Source organism: Portunus trituberculatus, chromosome 27, assembly GCF_017591435.1.
Source record: "Portunus trituberculatus isolate SZX2019 chromosome 27, ASM1759143v1, whole genome shotgun sequence".
In the NCBI taxonomy this organism is placed as follows: Eukaryota; Metazoa; Arthropoda; class Malacostraca; order Decapoda; family Portunidae; genus Portunus; species Portunus trituberculatus.
Genome location: NC_059281.1, coordinates 9,893,289 through 9,918,901, shown reverse-complemented (window position 1 = coordinate 9,918,901; position 25,613 = coordinate 9,893,289). Strand labels below are relative to the sequence as shown.

The 25,613-nt window shown below is 39.8% G+C and overlaps 1 protein-coding gene across 13 annotated transcripts in view; it reads left to right on the top strand.

Annotated features, from left to right (window-relative positions):
• The window catches only part of LOC123509344 (protein kinase C and casein kinase substrate in neurons protein 2-like), a 135,029-nt gene that overhangs the window by 103,239 nt on the left and 6,177 nt on the right, over nucleotides 1-25,613 (top strand). For 4 of the 13 annotated variants that reach the window (XM_045263573.1, XM_045263576.1, XM_045263575.1 and 1 more), the window contains 11 exons: nucleotides 11,741-11,892; nucleotides 12,155-12,311; nucleotides 12,708-12,856; nucleotides 13,342-13,533; nucleotides 13,979-14,008; nucleotides 15,294-15,308; nucleotides 19,133-19,246; nucleotides 19,431-19,543; nucleotides 19,942-20,062; nucleotides 21,284-21,394; nucleotides 24,853-25,007. In XM_045263573.1, the coding sequence (XP_045119508.1) occupies nucleotides 11,836-11,892; nucleotides 12,155-12,311; nucleotides 12,708-12,856; nucleotides 13,342-13,533; nucleotides 13,979-14,008; nucleotides 15,294-15,308; nucleotides 19,133-19,246; nucleotides 19,431-19,543; nucleotides 19,942-20,062; nucleotides 21,284-21,394; nucleotides 24,853-25,007 (1,214 nt within the window). In that variant the 5' untranslated portion in view covers nucleotides 11,741-11,835. Of the gene's footprint in view, nucleotides 1-9,409; nucleotides 9,521-11,740; nucleotides 11,893-12,154; nucleotides 12,312-12,707; nucleotides 12,857-13,341; nucleotides 13,534-13,978; nucleotides 14,009-14,683; nucleotides 14,696-15,293; nucleotides 15,309-19,132; nucleotides 19,247-19,430; nucleotides 19,544-19,941; nucleotides 20,063-21,283; nucleotides 21,395-24,852; nucleotides 25,008-25,613 lie in introns of those variants that run through there. The other 9 variants (XM_045263584.1, XM_045263585.1, XM_045263580.1 and 6 more) reach the window with 7 other exon arrangements.

Genomic DNA, 25,613 nt, shown 5'->3' with positions numbered 1-25,613 from the left:
TCTCCTTCAACCCCAGCAGAACAGCAGAGGGTGTGGTTTGGTGACTCAAGCTGTCGCGATAACATTACAGAATAATCACAGCCTGCTTCCACTATCTCTCTTAACTCTTGGAATTCACTGCTATCTGGTGGACTTGCGCGTGTGTGAGGCGTGTGTCAGGAAAGGCAAGGCGTGGTTGTAATGGGGTCAGTTGTTCATTTCATACTACGCACGTTCTCAAGTTCACAAGTTCAAGGTTTTTATTTTTATTTATTTATTTTTTTTTTTTCTCAATCATGTGCTCATCTTTTCACTCTCAACTGTCTTGTTTCCCTCCTTTCGCTTCCCGGCATTCACTTCCTCCCGTGTGTGTGTGTGTGTGTGTGTGTGTGTGTGTGTGTGTGTGTGTGTGTGTGTGTGTGTGTGTGTGTGTAAGTGGGTGGGGCACCTCAAGAAAACACGCAAATGACGTAAGTACACACACACACACACACACACACACACACACACACACACACACACACACACACACACACACACACACACACGCGCGCCCAGACGAATATGTGTCGACAGTTATTCTTAGTATGGGTGTGTTAGGTGACTTATCTTCCTCTTCCTCTTCCTCTCTCTCCTTCTTCCCCTCCCTTTTTCCTCCTTCTTCTTCTCTCCCTCCTTTTTCATTTCCTCTTCTCTCTCCCTCGGGCATTTTTCTTTCACTTTTTTCTACTTCGTCTCCTCTTCAGACTTGCCTTTCTTCTTCCCCGTCGAGAGAGAGAGAGAGAGAGAGTTTGTTCTTTAAAATACTTCCTTGTTTAGTGTTTGCGTTGTTTCTTCTTCTTCTTCTTCTTCTTCTTCTTCTTCTTTTCTTTTTTTTTCTTCCTCTTCGTCTTTTTCCAGTCCTAGTTTCTATTCGACCCAGATTCGCGACTTGAATTTATGAATTAATTTATTTTCCAATAAAACTATCCTCCTCCTCCTCCTCCTCCTCCTCCTCCTCCTCCTCCTCCTCCTCCTCCTCCTCCTCCTCCCTTTCGTACAAAGCAGGTGGTTTTAGCTGATAGCGCTTATCTCAAACTAGCTGAGAGAGAGAGAGAGAGAGAGAGAGAGAGAGAGAGAGAGAGAGAGAGAGGGTATATGAACTGCTATTGGTGATTAAGTTTGTGATATGAATTAGAAGTGGTGGTGATGATAAAAAGCAAAGCACACAGATAAGCACAGGAAGAGAATGTTGTATCGTATCGTATCATATCGTCGTATCGTGTCGTGTCCAGGGTGCGTCAGAGAATATCCTGTGTGTAATTATTTATTTATTTATTTATTTATGTATTTATGTATTTATTTAATTTTTTTTAGTTAAATTAGTGATAAAAGACAAGTTTGGAAGGTCATGCGATTGAAGAGAAAATAAAAGAAGTAGTATGTGTGTGCGTGTGTGTGTGTGTGTGTGCGTGCGTGTGCGTGTGTGTGTGTGCGTGTGTGTGTGTGTGTTTCTTGTTGGTCTTGTGTTTGTTTATCAATTTTATGTGTATTTAAGTTCATGCTTTTCTCTCTCTCTCTCTCTCTCTCTCTCTCTCTCTCTCTCTCTCTCTCTCTCTCTCTCTCTCTCTCTCTCTCTCTTTGTCTGTCTATGTATGTATTTATCTATCTATCTATCTATCTATCTATCTATATGTCTGTCTGTCTGTCTGTAAGTCCATCAATTTATATCTGAGTCGACATGTATTTGTATATATTTATTAGTTTTGTGTATTATTTGTGATATTAAGAAGAGAGGAAGAAGAAGAAAACGAAGGAGAGAAGGAGAAGGAAGAAGGAGAGAAGGAAGTACGTGAAGAAAAGAATAAAAAATAAGCAAATGAAGGACTGGAAGACTTGAAGGAGTAGATTGAAAGGTCCTTGGGCACACAATGAGACCTTCCTCCTCCTCCTCCTCCTCCTCCTCCTCCTCCTCCTCCTCCTCCTCCTCCTACTCCTTTAGGAATGCGACACCTCTGCCTCTTCGGAATTAAATAGCGGCCACTCTACAGGTATTGGTGGATGATGGAACACAGTGCTCTACCCCCCCCACCCAGCCGCCCCCTTACCCCTTCTCATCTCCCCTCCCTCATGTTAGTGTGGTGGTGCTGGTGGTGGTTGTGGTTGTGGTGTGGTAATGAGGTGCAGTCAGTCTCTCTCTCTCTCTCTCTCTCTCTCTCTCTCTCTCTCTCTCTCTCTCTCTCTCTCTCTCTCTCTCTCTCTCTCTCTCTCTCTCTCTCTCTCTCTCTCTCTCTCTCTCGTCATTCATATATACAATGAATTTAACTACTACTACTACTACTACTACTACTACTACTACTACTACTACTACTACTACTACTACTACTACTACTCCTCCTCCTCCTTCTTCTTCCTCTTTTCCTTCCCCCATGTGCACCTGCTAAGCGACGCACATCCCACACTCCTCCTCCTCCTCCTCCTCCTCCTCCTCCTGCGCCGCGCCCCCGTCGACCTTGAGGGTTGGCGAACTAGCTGGAGAGAGAGAGAGAGAGAGAGAGAGAGAGAGAGAGAGAGAGAGAGAGGGGGAGGGAGGGACTCGGCCTAGATTGCGGATCTTGAACTGACGAGGGACAAGGCCAGGTCATTCTTAAGCCCTTGAGGTCCTGCTTGAGGCTGCGAAGGAGGGGAGGAGGAGGAGGAGGAGGAGGATTGTCAGGGATTGCGTGGGAGAAGAACATCCTTCTCTGTGTAGGAGGAAAGGACTGAGGCTGTAGGAAGTGGAGGAGGACAAGAAGGAGGAGGAAGAGGAGGAGAGTATAAGAGGTGATTCTGGCTTCAGTAGAGGAGGAGGAGGAGATGCTATTCTGTATGTTGAAGGCTAGCAAAGTTGAGAGGAGGAGGAGGAGGAGGAGGAGGAGGAGGAGGAGCAGGAGCAGGAGACGTAGTTAGCAAAAGAGTGGAAGAGGAGGAGAAGCTACAGCGTGGGTTGAGAGTTAGCTAAGAAATGAAGGAGGAGGAGGAGGAAGAAGAGGAGGAGGAGATATGGGTTGAAGGTTGTTAGCTAAGAGGTGGAGGAGGAGGAGGAGGAGGAGAAGAGGGAAGGGGGAAGATGCTGTGGTGTGAGTCGAGGGTTAGCAAAGAGGAGGAGGAGGAGGAGGAGGAGGCATAGCAGGTAGGTAGGGGCAGCAGGTTAGGGCTGGGGTCATGGGAGATGGATTAGGGGGTAGAGAGGGGGAGGGGTCGTAAAGATGGTAGGGGGAGGGGAAGCTTAGTAGGGGGAGCTGTGTTTAATATTCCGACCACGCTCAGTGAGAGAGAGAGAGAGAGAGACACACACACACACACACACACACACACACACACACACACACACACACACACACACACACACACGGAGGGATGCGGTTGTGTGTGTGTGTGTGTGTGTGTGTGTCGTGTAATTAAAGGCTAAAGGCTTATTGATCGGGAAGACACAAACAGAAACGAAATTATACGATACGACACAGATTCATTATAACTTGAGAGGAAAAACGGCATCATCACCAACATCACCACCACCATCATCATCACCATCATCATCACCATCATCACCACTACCACCACCACCACCATCACCATCATCATCACCATCACCATCACCATTATCATTATTTACACCTAGCATTCATCTGCAGTGCGTTTGGTGTAGCGAGAGACGAGGAAGGGAAGGAGGAGGAGGAGGAGGAGGAGGAAAAGAAGGAAGAAAAAGGTGTTATTATGATTACTACACCTGTATTTTGAATTGAGTGTTGTATTGCCTTCTAAGTGTAAAAATGTGTTGCTGTATGTGCTAAATTACATAACGTCACATATCTTTCTATTTCTCTTGCAATTATTCGTGACTTTATGTAATCGTCTTTTTTTTCTCTCTTCTTCCTCATTCTCTCACGTATTCTTCCCTCCCTTCACTGCATCATTCAGTCGCATTTCTGAATTAGTAATTACTTCTCAACTGTAAAACTTATCCTTCTATCTCTTTCTCTCTCACGTATCTCCCTTATTGGTATTCTCTCTCTCTCTCTCTCTCTCTCTCTCTCTCTCTCTCTCTCTCTCTCTCTCTCTCTCTCTCTCTCTCTCTCTCTCTCTCTCTCTCTCTCATTCTCGCTCATTCTCTCTCTTATTTTCCTATTGGCTCTATTCATGGGTCTTTCTTCCTACCCTTTACTCATTGATTCACACATTCACACTCTTACTCACTTACCCATGGGTCAAACTCCCTTATTCCCTCACGGATCTTTCTCTCTCTCTAACATTTTCTCTTATAAACTCACGAATCTTTCTCTCCTGTTGCCTTTTCATTCATTTATTCATTCGTACATGTTTTTTATATGCTATTCACTTTATTCACTCAATTCATTCACTCACAGTTACTTCTTTCTTTAATCTTTTCACTCTTTTTTTCAGTCGTTCTTTCAGTAATGTGCTAACTTATTCATTCAGCTTACTCACGTTTTTCTTTTCCTCTCTCGCTCGTGAATTTCTTAACCTGCTGTTCATTTATTCATTCCCTTAATACTTATTGCCATTATTTACAGACTAGGAATGTTTTTTATGCCTGGTTTTCCTTCTGACACTCCTCCAATGCTCCCCAGAAACAGCTAATCCTAATATTTTACCACTTATTTCACTTATTTGCTCTTTCATTACCTATTCCCTTATTTTCTGTCTCAAAGTGCTCTATTTCCTATCCACTTCCCTTCTCACACTCCTCCAGTGTTCCCCAGAAACAGCTAAACCCAATATTTTAGCACTTATTTCACATATTTGCTCTTTCATTACCTATTCCCTTATTTTTCTGGGTCGTATTGCACTTATTTCCTAGCCACTTCCCTTCTCACTCTCCTTCAAACCCTCCATCGCACGACACGACGTTCTGTGCTTCTGTAAACGTACTGAGTAATGCTTCCCGCGTCACGGTACGAACGCCACTTGTTTGCTAAGTGTATACAAGCACACGTGGAATATTCATGCTGCCGGTGAAGTGTGTGGTGTAATATAAGACAAGATGTGAAGGGAGATGAGTAAATTGGAGGGGTGGTAGTAAGGAAGTAAATGGGAATAGAAATAGGGAGAAAAGATATATACGTGGAATTTTTATGGTGTCTGTGAAATGTATGGTGTAATTTAAGACAGAAGATGCGTAGGAGGAGGAGTAAGATGGATGAGGAGAAGCAGTAAGGGAGAAAATGAATAGGAAATAGGGAAATGTGAAGGAAGAGGAGTAAAATAGATGAGGATGGAGGAGTTAGGAAGAAAATGTAAAAAGAAATAGGGAGATGAGAAGGAAGAGGAGTAAAATAGATGAGGATGGAGGAGTAAGGAAAAATTAAAAAAAAAAGGGGGTAAAAAGAGGTATATGTTAGGCAGTGGTAGTAGTAGTAGTAGTAGTTGTTGTTTTTGTGGTGGTAGTGGTGGTGGTGGTGGTGGTGATGGTGATGGTGGTGGTATCAGTGTCCCTATACTGCAATAATACTAAACTGAAGTAAGCGTTTGTATTTGTGATTATGTTATTGGGCTTCATGTTTTTCTCTTTCATTTTATTGTTTTTGCTGTTTTTCATTGAGTTACGCTTGTTTTGCTGTACTCCGTGCCTTGTGTTCAGATGAAGCGATGATATGGTTCTGTGTGTGTGTGTGTGTGTGTGTGTGTGTGTGTGTGTGTGTGTGTGTGTGTGTGTGTGTGTGTGTCCCTTCCATTGTGTGCTAAACTCGGCCCGCCTCCGCCCCTACTCCGCCCACCTCCGCCCACTCACCTGTTCTCCCATTTACTCACCTACCTTACCTTTCCCTCGCCTCTCCCTCACTCTCACTCGCCTCTCCCGCTCGCCGTTCATCACTCACTCTCTCGCGCCTCCCCCTCGCTAAGCCTATTCATTCCCTCTCCTTTTCTCCACCATTAAGCTTGTCTTTCATCCACTTACCGGAATCACACACACACACACACACACACACACACACACACACACACACACACACACACACACTTACCGCTACCTAACCTAATGTAACTTCACTTTAGAAAGAGAGAGAGAGAGAGAGAGAGAGAGAGAGAGAGAAATATAACCTGACCTTGTCCTACATTTTTCTCTTGTCCCTTTCATTCTTCTCATCTTACAACCCTCATTCCCTTTCCCCCACGAACACACGCACACACACGAACACAACATGAACTACAACAAGAATATAAGAGGGGAAAATGCATATATAAGACCCCTTCACCTTGTTTCCCCTTCTGACGTCTCGGGAGGACTTGCTGGTAAGGGGAAAGAGGGGAAAAGAAGAACATACATGAATACAAAGGAAAAACAAGCAGCAACAGACGCCTTGGCCCTTTTGATAAGCTAAATAACGTGATATAAATAGGTGTTGAATAGTGATGAGAGAGAGAGAGAGAGAGAGAGAGAGAGAGAGAGAGATGGTGCGGAAGTCATTTTTCTCTCCCTACTTTTCTCCCACTAAACTTTTCTCTCCTTATGCCATTCCTCACTCCTGTCAGAGAGAGAGAGAGAGAGAGAGAGAGAGAGAGAGAGAGAGAGAGAGAGAGAGAGAGAGAGAGAGAGGAAGAACAAGGTTGACCATCTCCTGTGTGTGTGTGTGTGTGTGTGTGTGTGTGTGTGTGTGTGTGTGTGTGTGTGTGTGTAAAGGTCGGGCATTGAACGGAGAGAATGACGCATGCAGTGTGAGAGAGGGGAGAAATAGGGAAGATGAGAGAGAGAGAGAGAGAGAGAGAGAGAGAGAGAGAGAGAGAGACCGGATGGATTTTGCCCCCTTACCTGATCTCTCTCTCTCTCTCTCTCTCTCTCTCTCTCTCTCTCTCTCTTCTTCCTTCCCTTCCTTCCCTTCCTTCCCTTCCCTTCCCTTCCCATCCCTTCCCTTCCCTTCCCTTCCTTTGCCCAACACGCAATGAGAGAGAGAGAGAGAGAGAGAGAGAATGAGGTCTTGTTGAGGTCTTCCTGACAAGAAGGGAAGGAGGGACTGCACCATCCTTGAGAGAGAGAGAGAGAGAGAGAGAGAGAGAGAGAGAGAGAGAGAGATAGATATGGGAAAGTGTGTGTGTGTGTGTGTGTGTGTGTGTGTGTGTGTGTGTGTGTGTGTGTGTGTGTGTGTGTGTGTGTGTTCAGTTAATAATGTTCCAGTGTGTTGTTTACTCAGTGGGTTTTGTGGGTAGGTCCTTTGTCGCCCACCAGTGTATTGCTGAATGAAATGCTTCTAATTACCACTGGGGAGATGAGTAAGGGGGAAGGGCCTGTGGGGGGGGTCAATTTCTCGCTAAGTATTGTGTGTGTGTATTGTCTTTGTGGGGTTCTTGTCATTAGTTTGCCCTTCATCTCAGTACCTGGACAAGTTTTCATTATTGTTATTTTTTTATGTAAGAGGGAGAACTATACCAAGGGCAAAAAGATGAATATTAAAAGAAAAATAGCCCACTGGAATTGTAGTCTCCATAAAAAGAACAAATGTCTTGACACCATTAATCTTTCATATTCATTCTGGTTACTATTTTGGTGATTTTATACAGCTTCAGAAACTCATGTGGGGGTTAGAATAGTGAAGACTGTGACCATTAATATTCTGACCTCCATAGACCCTTCCTAATGTCAATAAAATGGTCTAATCGTACACAAAACTCAAGGTAAAAATGCGTCCCAGTACTGAAGGGGTTAATCTCTTCAGTAGCATGACACGTTTTCATATTCTTTCTGGTTACTATTTAGTGATTTTATGCAGCTTCAGAAACTCATGTGGGGGTTAGAATAGTGAAGACTGTGGCCATTAATCTTCTGACCTCCATAGACCCTTCCTAATGTCAATAAAATCGTCTAATTATTCCCCAAAAATCAAGGGAAAAATTGCGACTTGCTAGTTTCTCATTATTTGCACGTCTGCCTCGATCTTTTCTTTGCTGATGGCTTGTATTGTTTGTTGTTCTTGTTCTTGTTCTTTTCTTTTCTTCTTCTTTTCTTTTTTTTTTTCCATCTCTTGGTCCTCATTATCATTTTTTTCTCACGTCTAACTTCTCTCCATTTTCCTTCCCACCACCCCTATCTTCCTCATCATGTCAAGTGTTTTTAATTTCCTTCATCTTCATGTCCCAACTTCCTTTCTTAATTCCCTTTTTTACATGTGCAACTTTCCATTTCCTTCCCCCTTCCCTTTCTTCTCCTTCATTCCATATCAAATTACTTCCCCAAACTTACCAAATCAGCTTTTTTTTTTTTTTTTTCCAGCCATCCCACTCTCTTGATTTTTCACATTGCTCATATCCCATTAACTTCTTATGGAGGGTGACTCACGTGTACTGCTTCCGGTGACACAGGTGAACATGGAGAGTAGGAGGAGGAGGCTGGCCAGGTGGGGTGAGTCACTTGGTATGTAGTGGTGGAGATTGTGTTGGTTGCAGTAGTGTTGATTGGATGGCCGCCCTGATGAGGTCATTGTGTTGTTCATTCTTGTTGTAGTGGCGACCAGAGAGAGAGAGAGGGGGGAGGAGTTCTTTATTTAATGCTAGTGGTTCTTCTTTTTCTTTCTTATTTTTCTTTCCTGTGGTGGTGGTGGTGGTGGTGGTGGTGATGATGATGATGATGATGATGATGCTGATCTTCTTCTTCTTCTTCTTCTTCTGGTGGTCTTCTTCTTCTTCTTCTTCTTCTTCTTCTTCTTCTTCTTCTTCTTCCTCCTCCTCCTCCTCCTCCTCCTCCTCCTCCTCCTCCTCCTCCTCCTCCTCCTCCTCTGCTGCAGGTGTTTCGTCTTTATCTGGTGGTGGTGGTGGTGGTGGGGTCGTGATAAGCACAACTATATATGAAACTTGGTATTACCCACTCCCTGTATTACCATTCCACGCTGGTGAGCCTTGCAGACAGACAGACAGACAGACAGACCAAACAGACAGACAGACAAACAGACTTTCTTAACCTCTTCAATACTAGGACACATTTTTATCTGGAGTTTTGTTAATTATTAGACCATATTATTTACATTAGGAAGGCTCTATGGAGGTCAGAAGATTAATGACCACAGTCTTCACTATTTTGATCACACAACATAAGTTTCTGGAGCTGTGAAATCACCAAATAGTAACCAGAATGAATATGGAAACGCGTCATGGTACTGAAGGGATTAATTTAAATATTTACACGTGGGCAATTAATTTAGTCAGCATGTGTATCGGGAAGAGGAAAGGAGGGCGTGTGCAGGTGTTTGGTTTGGCGGAAAGCGTAACATTTCTCACCCTTGGCGCGACCTTTGGCTCCACCACTACTCTGTGCCGACTTGCTCGGTACAATAATCTGGCGGTGAGAAATCCCTGTGGTGTGACGCGAGTGTGTGCGAGTGTTAGCTGTTTTATCTCAGCTGATAAACGCGACGCTTCCTCCCCACATGGCGGTGAACATTCCCGGCAGTCGTACTGTACACAGCAAGTCATTCTTTAGTATATTGATAGTTGTTCACGCCTCTGCAAGTGTTCGCTGTCACGTGCAAGACGGCCCCGTGTGTCTCTCGCTCTGTCTCGCTGTATAGGTGAGGTAGATGACGCTGTGACTTCCACTTTCGTTGTTTTGTTTTTCTGACTTTGAAACGCGACCTTGAAACGACCTCGTGCTTGCTTATGAGTGCTAAGTATAGACGGTGTCCCTGCGCGTGTGCGAGGAATGTTGGGTACGTGAAGGGACGCTGTTTTCTCCGGATATGCACGAAAATAGTGAAAGGTTGATAATGGCGGAAAGACTCGTGTTCTCAATCACTCCTGTGCTTCACCTCCACTATTTCAAAAGGCTTGATCTAAATTGGCTCGAGTTTTTAAAGGTGTTTTTGTGGTTCTAGAGGCAGAGTGACAAGCTTTCTATATCATTAACTGTAGAAGCACTCTTGAAAACCCCGCTAACCATCTCTGTGGCCTTGGAAAATAGCCGTGGTGAGAGAGCAAAGCGTTTTTAATACGGGTCTAAATGTCATTGCCATTTGTAAAGTGACCTGCTTAGATTTAAATCGTGAAACACTGTAAGGAATTGATAATGCTGCAGATTGAAAGAAAAGAAAAACGAAGCCTTTTCTAAACTTTTCTCTCAACACAGTAGAATATAAGGTACTAACGGTGTCTGAAAATAGCACCCGTGTCTTGCTAGGAAAGGTACCAGAGATAGGCCAGGCACACACACATACACGCAAACACACCCGGTCACACCCACAAGCATTCCCTGACAGTGAAATCACATCTCGGGGCCTAAGGCGCGGATTTGTTGCACAACACACTCGGCTCTGCGCGTCAGGGGCCGAGAGCATAACATGATAGACCTCTTATGTTGCAACAGGGTAAGAAAAGTTGCTGTGCAGTTGGGAGGAGTTAAAAAAAAAAAAAAAAACGGTAGCCATGAAAAACTCTTAAACACTCTCGAAACACTTAAAACACCGAAAAAATCTTAAAAACACTCAAAACACACCTTAAACAATCTAAAAACACTCAAAGCACACCAAACCGATCTAAACGCACTCAAGACACACCAAAACAATTTAAAATGCACTCAAATCACCGAAACATTCTTAAACGTACTCTGAACAATCTAAAACATTCAAATTGAAAATTATTGAATAGAAAACAAAAGAAAATGTATTCTAGTGTATTGAAAAAGTAAATATGTCTACCTGTACTGCCATCTTAATGCACTTGAACCGGGAAAACAAGATAAAAAAGATATGGTAATGATAGCAAGGCAGAGAGAGAGAGAGATATGCTAGGCTGTGAGAGAGAATGGCCAGCGTAACAGAGACAGCGCCGTAGAAGGGGAGGAATGAGGATGATGTGCAGGAAGGGAATGCATTAGGGAAGAGGAAGGCCAAGGTGAGGAGGTGAGGTGACCTTGGCAATGGCGACGCTAGTGACGTAATGACTAGTGACGCAATAATAGTACCCACACCTCTCCTTCCTCTCTTTCCTTTTGTACTGTCCACCGGTATCTTGCTCTCTTGCTCCTCTGCCCTTGTCCATTCTATTCTCACAGCATTCTTCCAAGTCCCTCCTCGCTCCAGTAGTCGCTATCCATTCCGTCCTTTCACTCGGATCAGATGCAGCGGCGATTCATTACTTCAAACCTCAGTTTCAAGACATTTATTCTTTAGTTTTGGCATACTCTTCACTTATCTCTAGGAAGCCAGCACTCAAGTGGGTCTTTTTTTTATTTATATTTTGTTGCCATTCCGGCTAATTTCCCTCTTGCTCCTGCATAAAAGAATAAAAAGTCAGTCACCCTCATGTCCTGCCTGGTTTATTTACTTCATCGTTCAGTGACTTCAGTTTCGGTCAGTCAGTCAGGGGCGTTACGGAGATCATAAATTCATTGCGTCTTGTCCAGCTGGTGTGTGGAGCGCGCAGAGTGACTGATTACATTTTGCGAGATGGTTCAGGATTCAGATGTGTAGCTTAGGTTAAGTTTAGTAATGTTTGTGTCCGTGTTCGTTCTCTCTCTCTCTCTCTCTCTCTCTCTCTCTCAGTTTCCTCAGGGTTGGCAGTTTCTGTGGGTATTGCTGCTTGATTTATGATTGAACCAACAGATATAATTTTGATAACATTGCAGGACACCCCAAAGAAGCAAATCACATGCACAATAGTGAAGAACTTAGGATATTGCAAATGTTACTGTTACAGATTTCTGCAAATTCTTAATTTCCATTATGTATTCATGTGAGAAGTGGAGATGAGTTTGAGGTAATGATGGGCTGGCAATCAGTTAATTTTTGTCATTTTTCAGGAGAGCAAGAGGCCCACACTCCCTGAGGAGAGCAGCAGCAGCAGCAGCAGGACAGGTAGGCAGGTGGCAGGGCAGCTTGGCAGTGCACCACCACCATGTCTCACCACAGCGATGAAAACGCCATATACACCTCCACAGACTCCTTCTGGGAGGTTAGTTGCCTTTACTACTACTTCTCTCATACCTCTCAATCAAGAGATAGTTGGGGTTCCAATCCTGGGCTGGGTATTGCAGTGAAAAGAAGTGAGGTGTAAGCTGAGGATTTGCAACTTTGCTTCTTGGCATGAGCAGAACACTTGTATGTAATCTCATCCTCCTATTTGTGTGTGTTGTGAGTGTGACTGTCTGTGTGTCCTTCAAGTGATCAGAAATGTTTAAAAATACATTGTTATAATACTAACGTTATTTCCACAGATTGGTAACTACAAAAGAACGACCAAAAGAATCGAAGATGGCAACAGACTTTGCGACGACTTGATGAAACTCGTGTCGGAGAGAGCGGAGATTGAGAAGATGTACGCCAAGAGTCTCAAGGAATGGGCAAAGAAATGGAACAACATTATAGAAAAAGGCAAGACTTGTTTGTTGCTCATTCTTCAAAATTCTTTACAAATAGTCCTTGACTTTGTTGTTTCAGAGGTTGGTTGGGTCACAATGATCTGGGAATGTGTCCTAAGTTCATTTGAATACAATCTGCTGGAATTTGACGGAACACCTTGTCATTGTTTTTAGTGATACTGTTGTTGTAGTCCCACTGAAAGTATGATATGTGTATGTATGTGTTCTTTGAAATTGTTTTTATCTTTTCTTCCAAAGCTAATTATTATTATTATTTTCTCAATATTTGTTCATTCATTTGTTAAGGGAATTTTATTAAACCACCATTCTGTTTTTTTAAGTGAACTGTGTATTAGTTGATGTAGACACAGATCTTGTTCTCTCCCTTCCTTGCATGTGGCTGCAACAGGTCCAGAGTATGGCACGACAGAGGCGGCGTGGAAGGGAGTGTTGATGGAGGCTGAACACCGGTACGAGCTGCATACCCACGTCAAGGAGAACCTGATGAATGAAGTGCACAGCAACATCAAACAGTGGCAGAGAGACAACTATCACAAGGTAAGGTTGTCTGATAGACATTGTTAAGAATTCTTGTGAGCTGCATTGAGAGATGTGTTACCTTGCCAGCCTCTCCCTGCACCTCTGAGGCATGAAGGAAAGTATCAACAATGGATATGGAAAGGTGGATGAGAAGCACACTCTATTTGGTGCAACTGTGTGTTCAGATCAGTCTGGCTGCATAAAGATTCATATTTCAACGTATTTGTAATGGTTTATATTTATAAATACTCTATAAGAGTTTTTTTTTTTCTTTTGAAGCAGTCAGGAAGGCAGGAGAGACCTTTACAATCATAAACAGATTATGCAGGTTTTTGTGATTTTATCTTGTTTATTTTACTGTGATTTTAGTTGTTAGAGTAATTAATTGAGAATTCACTTAGATCATTAGGTGAATTTTGCTGGTTTAATTGTTTCCTTTCATGTATTATTGTGTTGTTTGATGGATATGTTGACTCTGCTGAAGTGTGAATGTTTTCCTGCAGTCCATGATGGGCCAGCTAAAGGAAAAGAAAGACATTGAGGACTTGTTCAAGAAAGCACAAAAGCCTTGGGCAAAACTCTTTGAGAAGGTCAACAAGTGTCGGGCAGACTACCACAGTGCCTGTAAAAATGAACGATCGGCCCAAAACCAGGAGAGGAACGCCGGTGGAGACTCTTCTCTCTCCCCAGATCAGGTGAGGTGTGACCTTCTTCCCACAAACAAACACCTCTCCTCCTTATTACTGTTAGGACTCAAAGCATGGACTACTTTGTATAGGAATTTAGTTACATTAATATGTTTCTGTGGCTTAAATCCTCAGTAACACCCTGCACTCTGATATTGGTACATGTTAGACAGCAGACAGCACATGGCTAACACTTTCGTCAGGTCATGAGGCTGCCTCATCAATATGTTCAGACAGTGATTGATGGAACATTATAGTGTTAGTCTGATGAATGGAAGTGTTTGTATCTTGGCAACACTTACTTGTTTGAATGAGGTTTGATAATTTTACTTTTTGATGCCAATATCAATATAGATATATATATTCATTCTCTATATGCCTTTTTGTATTATATATTATATATTTTTTTCATTAAAGTCTGAATACAATTGTCCACTTTACATTTCTGTTTCAGGAACATAAGAAAAACAGCATAGTAGTTATGGTAGGCCTTGAGATGAATTTTTTTTTAATGGTTTCCTGTTACCAACCCAACCTTCCCTCAAACAGTGAATTACAAAGGCTTGGCACAAAACATCCACCTACATAGTTTGTTTAGCCCCAGACAACACCCAGCATGTGCAGGGGACACTGGTTCTTCCACTGATGAATGATTTGTGTACCAGTCACTGACTCCTTCCAACTATTCTAAGTCAGTTTCTTTAGAAGCATTTCAGTCTTTTTAGTATTAGCATTAAATATCTTTTCCATTCGGGTAATGAAAAGAGAATAATTTCCCCTCCCTCTCGGTGAAATCCCTTAATGTTAACCGTATCATTCTTGCATCTTAAAAAAAAAATTGTGTGTACGTTCATGTTTCCATACATTAACATGATAGTAGAATGAAATTATTTGTGATATTGGAGAGTCTGTTAATGATAAGATGTTTTATGCCAAGTAGAAAGCAATAGTGAGTCATAAAATAGAATGACATACTTATCTTTTCTAAAATGTCTCTTTTTTTTTCCATCAGTGTGTGTGTGAGTGTGTGTGTGTGACATTTATTTTTCTCATTTAATTTTCTTTTTCACCCTTAATTTTGCATGACTTGTTGTTATTCTTTATTTTGTGTAATTATTTATTTACTTACTTTTTTTATTTCTTTACATTAAAAAATCAGAGATTCCAGTTGGTAAGTGGTTAGAATATCTATGTCGAGTACTGAGTATGTTTAACCCTGAGTCTTGTATTGCAGTATTATTCTGTAAATATGCTAGTGAGATATACCAATGGCTAGTACTTATCCAGCAGTCTTATTGTTGATTTGATGAATACAATATACCAGCAGTAAAAGTCAGAACTGTAAGCTTTGAGACACCCGAGAGCAGTGGCAGGGAATGTTGTCTAACTTGTTAGATCCATCGTGTTCTGCAGTAAGGTATGTGCAACACCTGGGCCATTCTCACCTCACCTCTGTCTTGAAGGGTTCACTCCAGTTTTTGTTAATGTTCCCTACTTACTATTCTTCATTGAAATGTATGTTGAGTTTGGCTACAGAAACATACAAATGAGAAATAGTAAGTGTGTGCTGTGTGGGATATTAAAAAAGGGTGACATTTACTTGATATCAAAAGGATTCAGTGATATGTTTGGCTGCCAGCAATATTCCCCACTGCTCTCTCACTTGTACTGTCAGACTCACTTTAGCAGCTATATTTTAAAATAGGATTTTCTTTTTCTGTTTCCTCTAGAATAAATTACTTTTCTTTTTTCCCCTCTGGTGTGAACAGCACAACAATATGAAGGTATGAGTGAAGTGCCAGGAGTGAGTGGATGAACCCTCACTGTCTGAATTAGTTAACCCTTTTTCTCATGCTCCCTCTAGTCATACGGATACTTGGGCCTGAATTCTGAGAGGATCTGAAAGAGAGGTGAATACTAGTGAGGCCTCATTCTGAATTATCAGCTTCCATCTTTAGAATATCAGAAGTGATTGCAAACCTTCCAATATTACAGTTTTATGCTAAACTGGTTATCATTTGATTTATTTTTTTAGAATTCTGGCCTCAGTAAGGTTTTCATCTTGCATGACACTTTGCATTCCAACTGCTCTGCCATAAACATTATAATGTATTGCCACTTTTCGTTCAAGCACAGTGAAGTTTTTCGGTGTTATTTACATGTTTGGTATTTTGTTTTGGTTTACCCAGTTCATTTATACATTTGTTTTTTGTTTTTTATTTATTTGTTAACTTTTGGAGTGAAGCCACTGACAATTTCTAGGATGGAATTGTCAAACTAACATGATGTGGCATGGATTTGTTCTTTGATACACTGTTCATGAAATTATTTGATGGTTGGGTAGTTTTTTTCACTTCTTTGGAGTGCATTTAGTTCAAAATATTTTATAAATGCTACAGCTAGACTGCAAACTACATTGACATAATTTTGAAGTGCCAGCCTGCACATACGGTAACTGCATCACACAACATGCAGAGTCTGGTGTGTATTTCAGTGAAAGTTGTGACTAAGGTGCTTGTGTTGTATCAATAACCAAGGCATGGTTGGCAAGTTAGATCACTCCAATGTCGCATCTTGGAGCTGTTTGATGAAGCATCATGGGAGAATTATTCTAATGAAACTTAACAACCTCATTTACTTACTGCATACCTCCCACATAACTTTATGCGTTATTAACCCTCATGAGGACCACAAAACTACACATGCCAGACAAGTAACACAAGATTTTCTTTATATATTATATATATATATATATATATATATATATATATATATATATATATATATATATATATATATATATATATATATATATATATATATATATATATATATATATATATATATATATATATATATATATATATATATATATATATATATATATATATATATATATATATATATATATATATATATATATATATATATATATATATATATATATATATATATATATATATATATATATATATATATATATATATATATATATATATATATATATATATATATATATATATATTTTTTTTTTTTTTTTTTTATATATATTTAACATGACAATGTTTCCATCATTAAGTTGCCTGGTCTTATCTGGCATTTGTAGGTTTGTGAAGTTCTGCATCACAACTGGATTGGGATAATGGTTATGAAATTGTACTGAAATTATGAAAGATCACTGCTGACGTTGATTAACATTCATTCACTGGCGTTTGAATGTTTACTCTAAAATACTCTTATAAAGCAGTTTTGAATATTTACTCTTAAGATACTCATATAAAACAGTTATAAGCAGACATTATTGAGAAATGTTTGTTCAGCAAACATTAGTATTACTTATTAATAAAAAACTAGTAATCTCTCATCAGTAATTGCTGTATTTTTAAAAAGCATAATGCTTTCACTGTGCAGAATGCTTATTGACCAGTATACAGTGTGGCTTGGAGGGAGGAGGGAAGTAATGAGTGCAACAGAGCTTATGAGTTGGCCACAGCACAGACCAGTCAGCTTCAGGCTTCACTCCATGCATGAATATGGACTTATTGGCAAAAGGAATTATCCTCTCTTTCTTAACACCTCTTTACACTATTGGTATTTTTTAAAGAAATCCTGTTTTCTAAGATGAAACATTGACTCTTTATTTTTCATTATACCTGCAGATCCATAGCTATGTAGAATCTCTAGGTGCATCTTCATCATTTAGTAATGATTTTTGTTTTCAATTAAATACTATTTTGTCATAGCCCAATGTGTAGAGATGTGAGCACAGTTCACGTCGTAGTATCCGAACGGTACTACTTTTCAACTGGTAGTGATACTGAATCAGGGTCTACTTTCTCTCCCACCCAGTGTCTGTACCCCTCCTCCCCACTGTGTGCTGTAGTGAGGCTTGCTCCATGCAGCTCCTTACCCATGCTTTCCTGCGGCTTGCCTGGAATTTATGTGTGCCGTTACTCTACTAATCCTGCTATTGATGAAGACTAAGTTTAGACCAAGCCATTTTCCTCTTCATCTTGTAACTATGTAGTGTTTATAACTGATGTCATGAAGACTTGCTGATACAGACATGCATTTCTACTTTAGATGTTGCAGAGAGCCTGGGAATTGTAGTTCAGTTCATTGCAATTGTTGATGAAGATGTTACCTTGGGATGTAGGCATTTCAGTCATGAAGTAAATGATATGTGTAATATCTTCAGGAGTGTCCATAGTTATGTTACTGATCTGCAGCATTCATCCTCCTTGGACAGGCCACACACACACACACACACACACACACACACACACACACACACACACACACACACACACACACACACACACACACACACACACACACACACACAGTTCATTTGTATCAAACTTGATCCAAGAAAAATGGGAGGAAGTTTTCAGTATCTGTAAGAGAAAAGAAAGCCAATCTGTAGGTGGTGTAGTAAGCAGTAAGGAAAGAGTGTCATGTGTCAGGTGTCTCCAAGAGGGAGGAAAGAAAAGAAATGAGAAGTGTTGTCTAGTTCATTGTGAAAGAAACTAGCACCAACACCTGAAATGGATAAACAGAGAAGTAAATAGAATAAGTAAATATTTATTAGGATAATAATAATAATAATAATTGATTATCAGATGATAGAGAGTTACATTTACTTGTGCATCAATTAAGTTTTTCTGTAACTTGATATTTTATAGAATGAAAGATGAGGAATAATTGTTAGGTAAGGTTCTCTGTAATGATGTGTCTTTTACATGAAAATCTTTCCTCTTCTACATAAGTTGATGACAGTAAGTAAGCACACACCTTCCCTCACCTCTTGTCTGCTGACACTGCAAGTACTGTAATGCTCGACACACTATGGACACTCCTCTTTGAAGATATTTCACGTTCTATTGTAAAATTCAAATTGTTTATTGTTAAAATTCAGTAGTAACTGGTGATGTTAAAATATGGGATGCTTTGTATAATTGTAACCTTTCTTAACAGTTTTGTTGTTCACCGTTCAGAGGTTACTCATAAACTGTATACATATACATATTAATCAGTCTTATCACACAGTAGCATTTTGTCTGAAGTAAGTCACTGATTTGCATTTTGTATCACTGGATACTAATGATACTGGTAAAGGGTCTGTTTGGTTCACCTATAGATACTGCCACAAACATTACAATTCTTGGTCATTTTTGCACATGAAACATTTTCAGAATAGATTTGTTGCACATCAAATGAAAACTTTGTCTATATTTTCTTCACATATGCATTGTCAAATTTTCAGTTCATGATACTATTTAGTAAATCACAATTCTTGGCTTCCTTACTCCAGTAAAAAAAAAACCTTCAGATTTTATTCTTATATAATATATATATATATATATATATATATATATATATATATATATATATATATATATATATATATATATATATATATATATATATATATATATATATATATATATATATATATATATATATATATATATATATATATATATATATATATATATATATATATATATATATATATATATATATATATATGAAGGTTGGTTTTAGGTAGGTGATGAAAGTATCAGTACAAGTGAACAAAAAACTAATAACTATGAACTCGTTGCAGATGAAGAAACTGACGGACCGAGTTTCTAAGGCCAAGGAAGAGGTGGCAAGAGGGAAGGAAAAGTATGATGCATCTTTGAGAGAAATATCAGATTTTAACCCTAAATATATCGAGGTTTGTGCTTTTAGTAATTTCTAAGAGTCTGAATGAGAAAAGAAATTGACTATGAAACAGATTGGAACTGTTACATTACGTTGAATCTTGTCAAGCTTTTCAGTAAGTACGGAGTGGTGACTGCTATAGTGTGAAGCTTTTATCTCTGGTTGACTTTCTCATCTGTATGGTTTTGTTTTCCCAGGATATGACTCATGTATTTGAAAAAGCACAGGAATCTGAATCAAAAAGGTTAATATTCTTCAAGGATATGCTCTTCAGCACCCACAAATGCCTCAATATATCAAATGATCCCAGGTAGGATTAACTTACCTTGCTGTGTCTTGCTGTGTTTTGTTGTGTAAAATGAAAAAGAAGTGTGACATGTAAAGGTTCATAATGTTCTAGATTTAACCTCTTGAGTATCAGGATGCATTTCCATATTCATTCTTCTTACTATTTGGTGATTTTATACAGCTTTAGAAACTAATGTGGGGTATTAGAGTAGTTAAGACTCTGGCCATTAATCTTTTGACCTTCATAGAGCCTTCCTGATGCAAATAGAATTGTCTAATCATACCCAAAAAATCAGGGTAAAAAATGCATCTCGGTACTGAAAGGGGTTAAGAGTAGTTTTAGCTACTTTAAATTAATTACTGAAGTTTTTTAAGGGATATTAGTTTTGATATTTAGACTTGTATGTCTTTTGGTGACAGTTTGCCACGGATTTATGAAGAGTTCAACCACACCGTTGCCAATGCCGACTACGAGAAGGATCTGAAGTGGTGGAGCAACAACCACGGCGTCAACATGCCCATGAACTGGCCGTCCTTTGAGGTGAGTGGAGCGGCTGGTGGTGCTGCAGCGTGTCCACTGTAATAGACTCAACTTGATGCTCCTAGATCTCTTACCAGATAATCTTCAATGTTAACAATGTGGCATGGTTTTAGATAGTTAAATAACATTCAGTGGTTAGTGATATTATTATTATTATTTTATTATTTATTATTGTGTTTGGTAGGGTTATTTGAGTCTAGGTTATCAGTGGACTTCCAGATTGATTGCTAGATTTTTAAGTTTCATGATCATCATGTTAAGTCTATTACAAGTATCTAGACGGATGATAAGCTGATATGACTAATTGGAGTCAATTGTTGATCATAGCAAAAATATTTTGAAGAATAAAATATTCCTGAAATGGTCAGTGTAAGTGTTCAGTATTGCAGTATTTGTTTGTTGTCTATATCAGTCTTATTGTGTCAGTCATTCAGCTTGTGTGTGTTGGCTTCCAGGAAGTAGAAGTTGGTGCTTTACCTGCACTGCATTGTGAATTGTTGTCTATTTTGTTGTTTGTCTCATAGCATGCGTAATGAGTCATAAATCATTTTTAGATGCTCAGCAAGTTTATATTCATTTTGGTTAGTGAGGTTCAAAATTTGCATGAGTAGACCAATTAATGTTTTATCTTTATTACACTTTGGTTTTGGACTAATGTGTGTGTGTGTTTGTGTGTGTATGTGTGTGTGTTTGTGTGTTTTAATGTTGCTATGAATGTGTGAGCTTGCCCAGTCAGCAAAACCTTAGACTTCATAAAGTTCAGTGTAGAATTGGTCAAATGTTAAATTACTTGTGACTTTGTTGAGTTGATCTTGGGATGCAGAATGTTGCTTTATTGTGTGTAGAGTAACACAGTCATCCTTTTGTCATTTGGAGAGCACCATCCCAATGATAACAAATTGTCTCACTTCACCTAAATTTTGTAATAGTAACAGGTGTAAATGTGCATGAAAGAACACCTGGTTCATGAGATTAATTGCTGTGCTAAACTTCATGACTGTTCTTCAAAGATTAGGCAAGCTTATTTGTGTTGTTTTGTTCAGACTAACATAAATTAATTGCTTTAATGTTTTGTAGTTAATGCTTCTGCAGCTTTGCTCTCACATTATAACCTTCAGTGGATCAAAGCAGACATTTTGTGTTGTCTGTAAATGTTGTTATGTTGTTTTGTTATTTTTTCCATTATTATTTATTTCTTTGGCCCTGTGCATGTGTGTGCAGGAGTATTCTGAAGAATTCCGCGACATAAGCAGCAAAGGCAAGCGCAGCGGACACATCCCTGAGGGGGCCATCACACTGCTGAACCAGCGCACCGTGGGAGATGACCTGCCAGTAATGATACTCACTGTTTCTATCACAGTTACACTATCACCAATAATGATTCATCACTACTCTTCTCACTGGACATTTTAAATTCCTAAATTCATTACTCACAGTTAAAAAATACTATTGAGGGTATACTCCATTAAAAAAAGTGCTGAAAAGAAAACATACTGGAATGAGGAGTTTTCCATAAGGTCTTGGCAGCAATATAGAAGGATCAGGTCAAGCAGAGAAGGAAAACAGTGACCCTAGCCTCACCTGACCTAGCCTGACCTGACCTTCCTACTTCTTGAGCACTGCATGAGACCAAATGTCTTCTTGGTTTTCCGGAATGTTGACTTTTCATGTGCGCACACACACACACACACACACACACACACACACACACACACACACACACACACACACACACACGAGTACACTTATTCTTTATTTTCTTTGGGATTGGGGAAGCCACAGAAATAGTCCTACAACTTTGTGTACATACTGAGCAACCTACTCTTCATGTCACCCAACAGTCACTAACACAACACCCAACAACAACTTACAACTTACTGACCAACAACATTTTAACATTATGTAGTATAACATAAGTTGTACCTGATAACAGTCTTAGCCAGTATTGTCTTGCCACCTACCACTGCCATACACTAGCTGCGACCCACCTGGCTCTTTGGCCCCCCCCTCAAGACCCTCCTTGCTCACTGGTCTTGGTTTTCCTTCTGGTTGTGTTGCAGGTTTTCCTCCCTTCAGGTTGGTGTGAGAGCTGGCAATTGGGCAATCATAATGGGAAGTATCTAAAGTCAAATTCTTAAATCCCTGAGAGGTCTTTTTGTTATTTTGTCATGTACTGTACTCTGATGCACCTCAAGTCACCAGTCTGAAGAGAGTATTGAGTCAAGCTATACAGTCCAGTGATGCTGGTGTTGCAACACAAAGAGAGCCCAGGTTCAAATCCCTCATCTCTTGAACTTGCTTAAATGCAGTAACTCGTGTTTACCAAGCAGATGCACTTATGTGGAATCCTTTAATAAGATTGATTTATAAGTATAGAAGGACTCGTTGAAAAAAAGAAAAACATATCATTATGCACAACACTTTTCACAGGTTCCTCAGGTTTAGAGGTACAGTTTGCAGTGTTTGGGCTTTAGTCTGTTCATACATTTGTATTTGTGTGAGCAAATAGCTTTGGATAAATCTGATAGCCAGCTGCATTGCAATAACCTGAGACCAACACAGGTGAATAAGAGGTGCATCAGTGGAATTGGATGCCCATTGTGTTTACTATGATATTTTCATAATTAAGGAAACCCTTGTATGTATCCATTTGATTCAACCTTTAATGTTCAGTGTTCATTTATTTAGTTTTATGTATGATTGTAAGGAAGTGAAATGTTAACTTATTCCCATAGGTGTCTTGAAACTTTGAACAACTAGTACCTGGATTGATGACTTGACTGCCACCTCTAACTTTGACCGGAATGACTCAGTACTTCCTAAAGTTCACCTTCAGAGCAAACCTTTCCCCTGTCAAACTAGACTAGCTGGGCTTCCTGCTCCCTCAGGAGTTACCTGCTGCTTCTTGCTGTGAGAACTTAGTGAGAAAGCCTTTGGTATACATTTAGTTCACTTCCAGCCAGATATAAACATCAGCAATCTGTTACTGGGACTGTGGGAGGAATTCTTTAGATTTAATTAGTTTGTATGTATTTAGAGTAAAGGTATTGTATGTACATGCACATTGCTTGTTTATGGATGACGGGGCAAGAACTTGTTTGTATGCTGGGTGTATTGGGAGAGGGAAGCTCTTTTATTTTAAGTAAACAAGGGAGGGAGGCAGGGCAAAGGTGACTTTTAGACTAGCCATAGGGATCATTGACACTGGACTGAAGACACGTGACTGTTTACCAGATATCAGACATTGTTTACTTTGATGTGATCCTCACCCTTGCTTACGAAAAAAAATAAAATATTGGGATCTGAAGTGTCCATAGAAATTAAGAAGAAACTGATTAAACTAGCAAAATAAATGTGACATCTGTAATTCACTGACAGATAACAGCCAAGGATTGTTCATTGTGCAACATGCCATTCAATGAAACTTCACCCCCTTTTGCACAAATTTATTACCAATGTAGGTATTTTAACGTCACTGTTGCTGTGGATGGTTGACATTTCTGTGATCCTTCCACTACGGCAGTCTTTACCCTCCAGTGTCCCACCACTCTCCTCCTCAGCAGCCACTCATCCTCTGTCCTCTGTCCTGTTTTGTATTCAGATAATAGTCTTACATCTCGAAGATCAATGTGAAAGGTGTTTGTTGTGCCGATCATTAAAATGTGCTTGTTTCAGTCGATGGTAATACTTGTGTAGGCTTTGTATTACTTAATCTATTGAATTTGTCCCAGAACTTTTGGCTAACTCTATTAATCTTTTAGGGAACTGGCAATAAAGTGGGCCTTTTTTTTTTTTTTTTTTTTTTTTTTTTTTCACATTTTTTTGTTGCCCTTGGCTGGCTTCTCCTTCTGCATTAAAAAATATATATTTCTGCCGTTTCACCTTGAATGGAAATAGTTGAATATAATCTTGTAGGCATATTGTATGTGGGAAATAGTGCTGCCAGTTGCAGAAATTATTCAAGGGCATTTCTCAGAACCATTGATGTGACATTTCAAGTGATAGTAAGTCTTGATCATTTCCTTGTCATATATGTTTGGGAAAGGTTCAATTAATGGAAATGGGATGAAATACTGTTATGGCACTAGCTACTAACCTTTTTTTCAGAATCTTCTCTCTTTCATGGTACTGTAAATATACAAGCTGTTGCTGTAGCTGTAGAACTTTGCTGTAGAAATAGTGGTGGTATTTTGTGGCTTCTTTAGTTTGCATGACTTAATTTTTAGTGATCTACTTGTAAATTTGTCTTATTTCTTAACAAAATATCTAACATCACCAAGTTTTCTTTGGTGTGTGTGTGTGTGTGTGTGTGTGTGTGTGTGTGTGTGTGTGTGTGTGTCACTGAGATGTCCAGGTGGTTAAGGGTGAGTAGCAAGGGGTGAGTTATTCCTTCTTTGCTGACTTGTTGCTGTTCAGTAGCAGGAAATATTCAGTGGAGGATAGTGCCAAGAGAGCACATGCATTAATAAGAAGTGCGTTTGAGAGTTGATATAAAGAACATTATTTTTGCCAGTGTCAGCTTTGATGAAACAAATGTTTTTATTTTGAAATTAATCAATGAAATTAAACTTGACATTAATGTTACCAATATCATGAGAGTTCTGAATGAAGTGACCCTTATTTACCACAAGCCAGGAATAAGCTTTGCACTCAGCACTGCTGCTTCAGCTGTGTAAATTAATCTTGCAAGCCATTCTGCAATGTCTTTTGTATGCTTTAAAGTTACCATGTTAGCTTTCTTCTTTACAAGATTTGTGAGACAGACAGTGACAGCATTCTTGTATTCATAGGAGTACACACCTGACCTACAACGCATCAGCAAGAAGACAACCAAAGGGGCGGTGAGCGGCGGCGGCGACGTCACACTCACGGCCGTCAAAGGAACCTCCAACAACACCTCTGCAACCTCTAAATCCTCAGACAATAATCGACATTCAGCCGTCAGGTAAGAGAAGGAGTGGATAAAACACAGCATTAGGGCTCCCTTTTGCAGCTTCTACCGTCATGTTGGTGAAAGAGAATGGATGTGGTGGTCCTTTAGACATTTCTCTCCATCAGAAACTATTGTGTCATTTTGAAAAATTCTCTTTGGCCATGGACACACCTTGTTCAGAAAGAATATTCTCCTGATTCACACCTGAACACCACCTCAGGATGCTGTTATGATTTTTGTAGTGTTGCCTCACCACATACCATTAAACCAAAAGCGCTGACAACAGTACGTAAAGAGCTTTCAGTACTCCTTAATGGCATCACACATATGCAGTAATACATTTCACATCATCCTTTGTAAAGTATTTGTGATTTAGCTACAAGGCTTGGGGCTAAGGGATGCACTTACTTCCGTATGGGTCTTGTTGTCATAAGGTAATAGGTGTTCATCGTCAGTGCTCCCCACCACAACTCTCTTACAGTGATGAATGCCATAACTGCCTATGGTAGTAGCAAGTGTTAACAGCACCATTCCACTCCTTGCTTTCCATGCAATCAGAGTAGACTGGCTTATGGTTTCTGGTACATGACTTCATAACCATTTGAATAACCAGTAAAC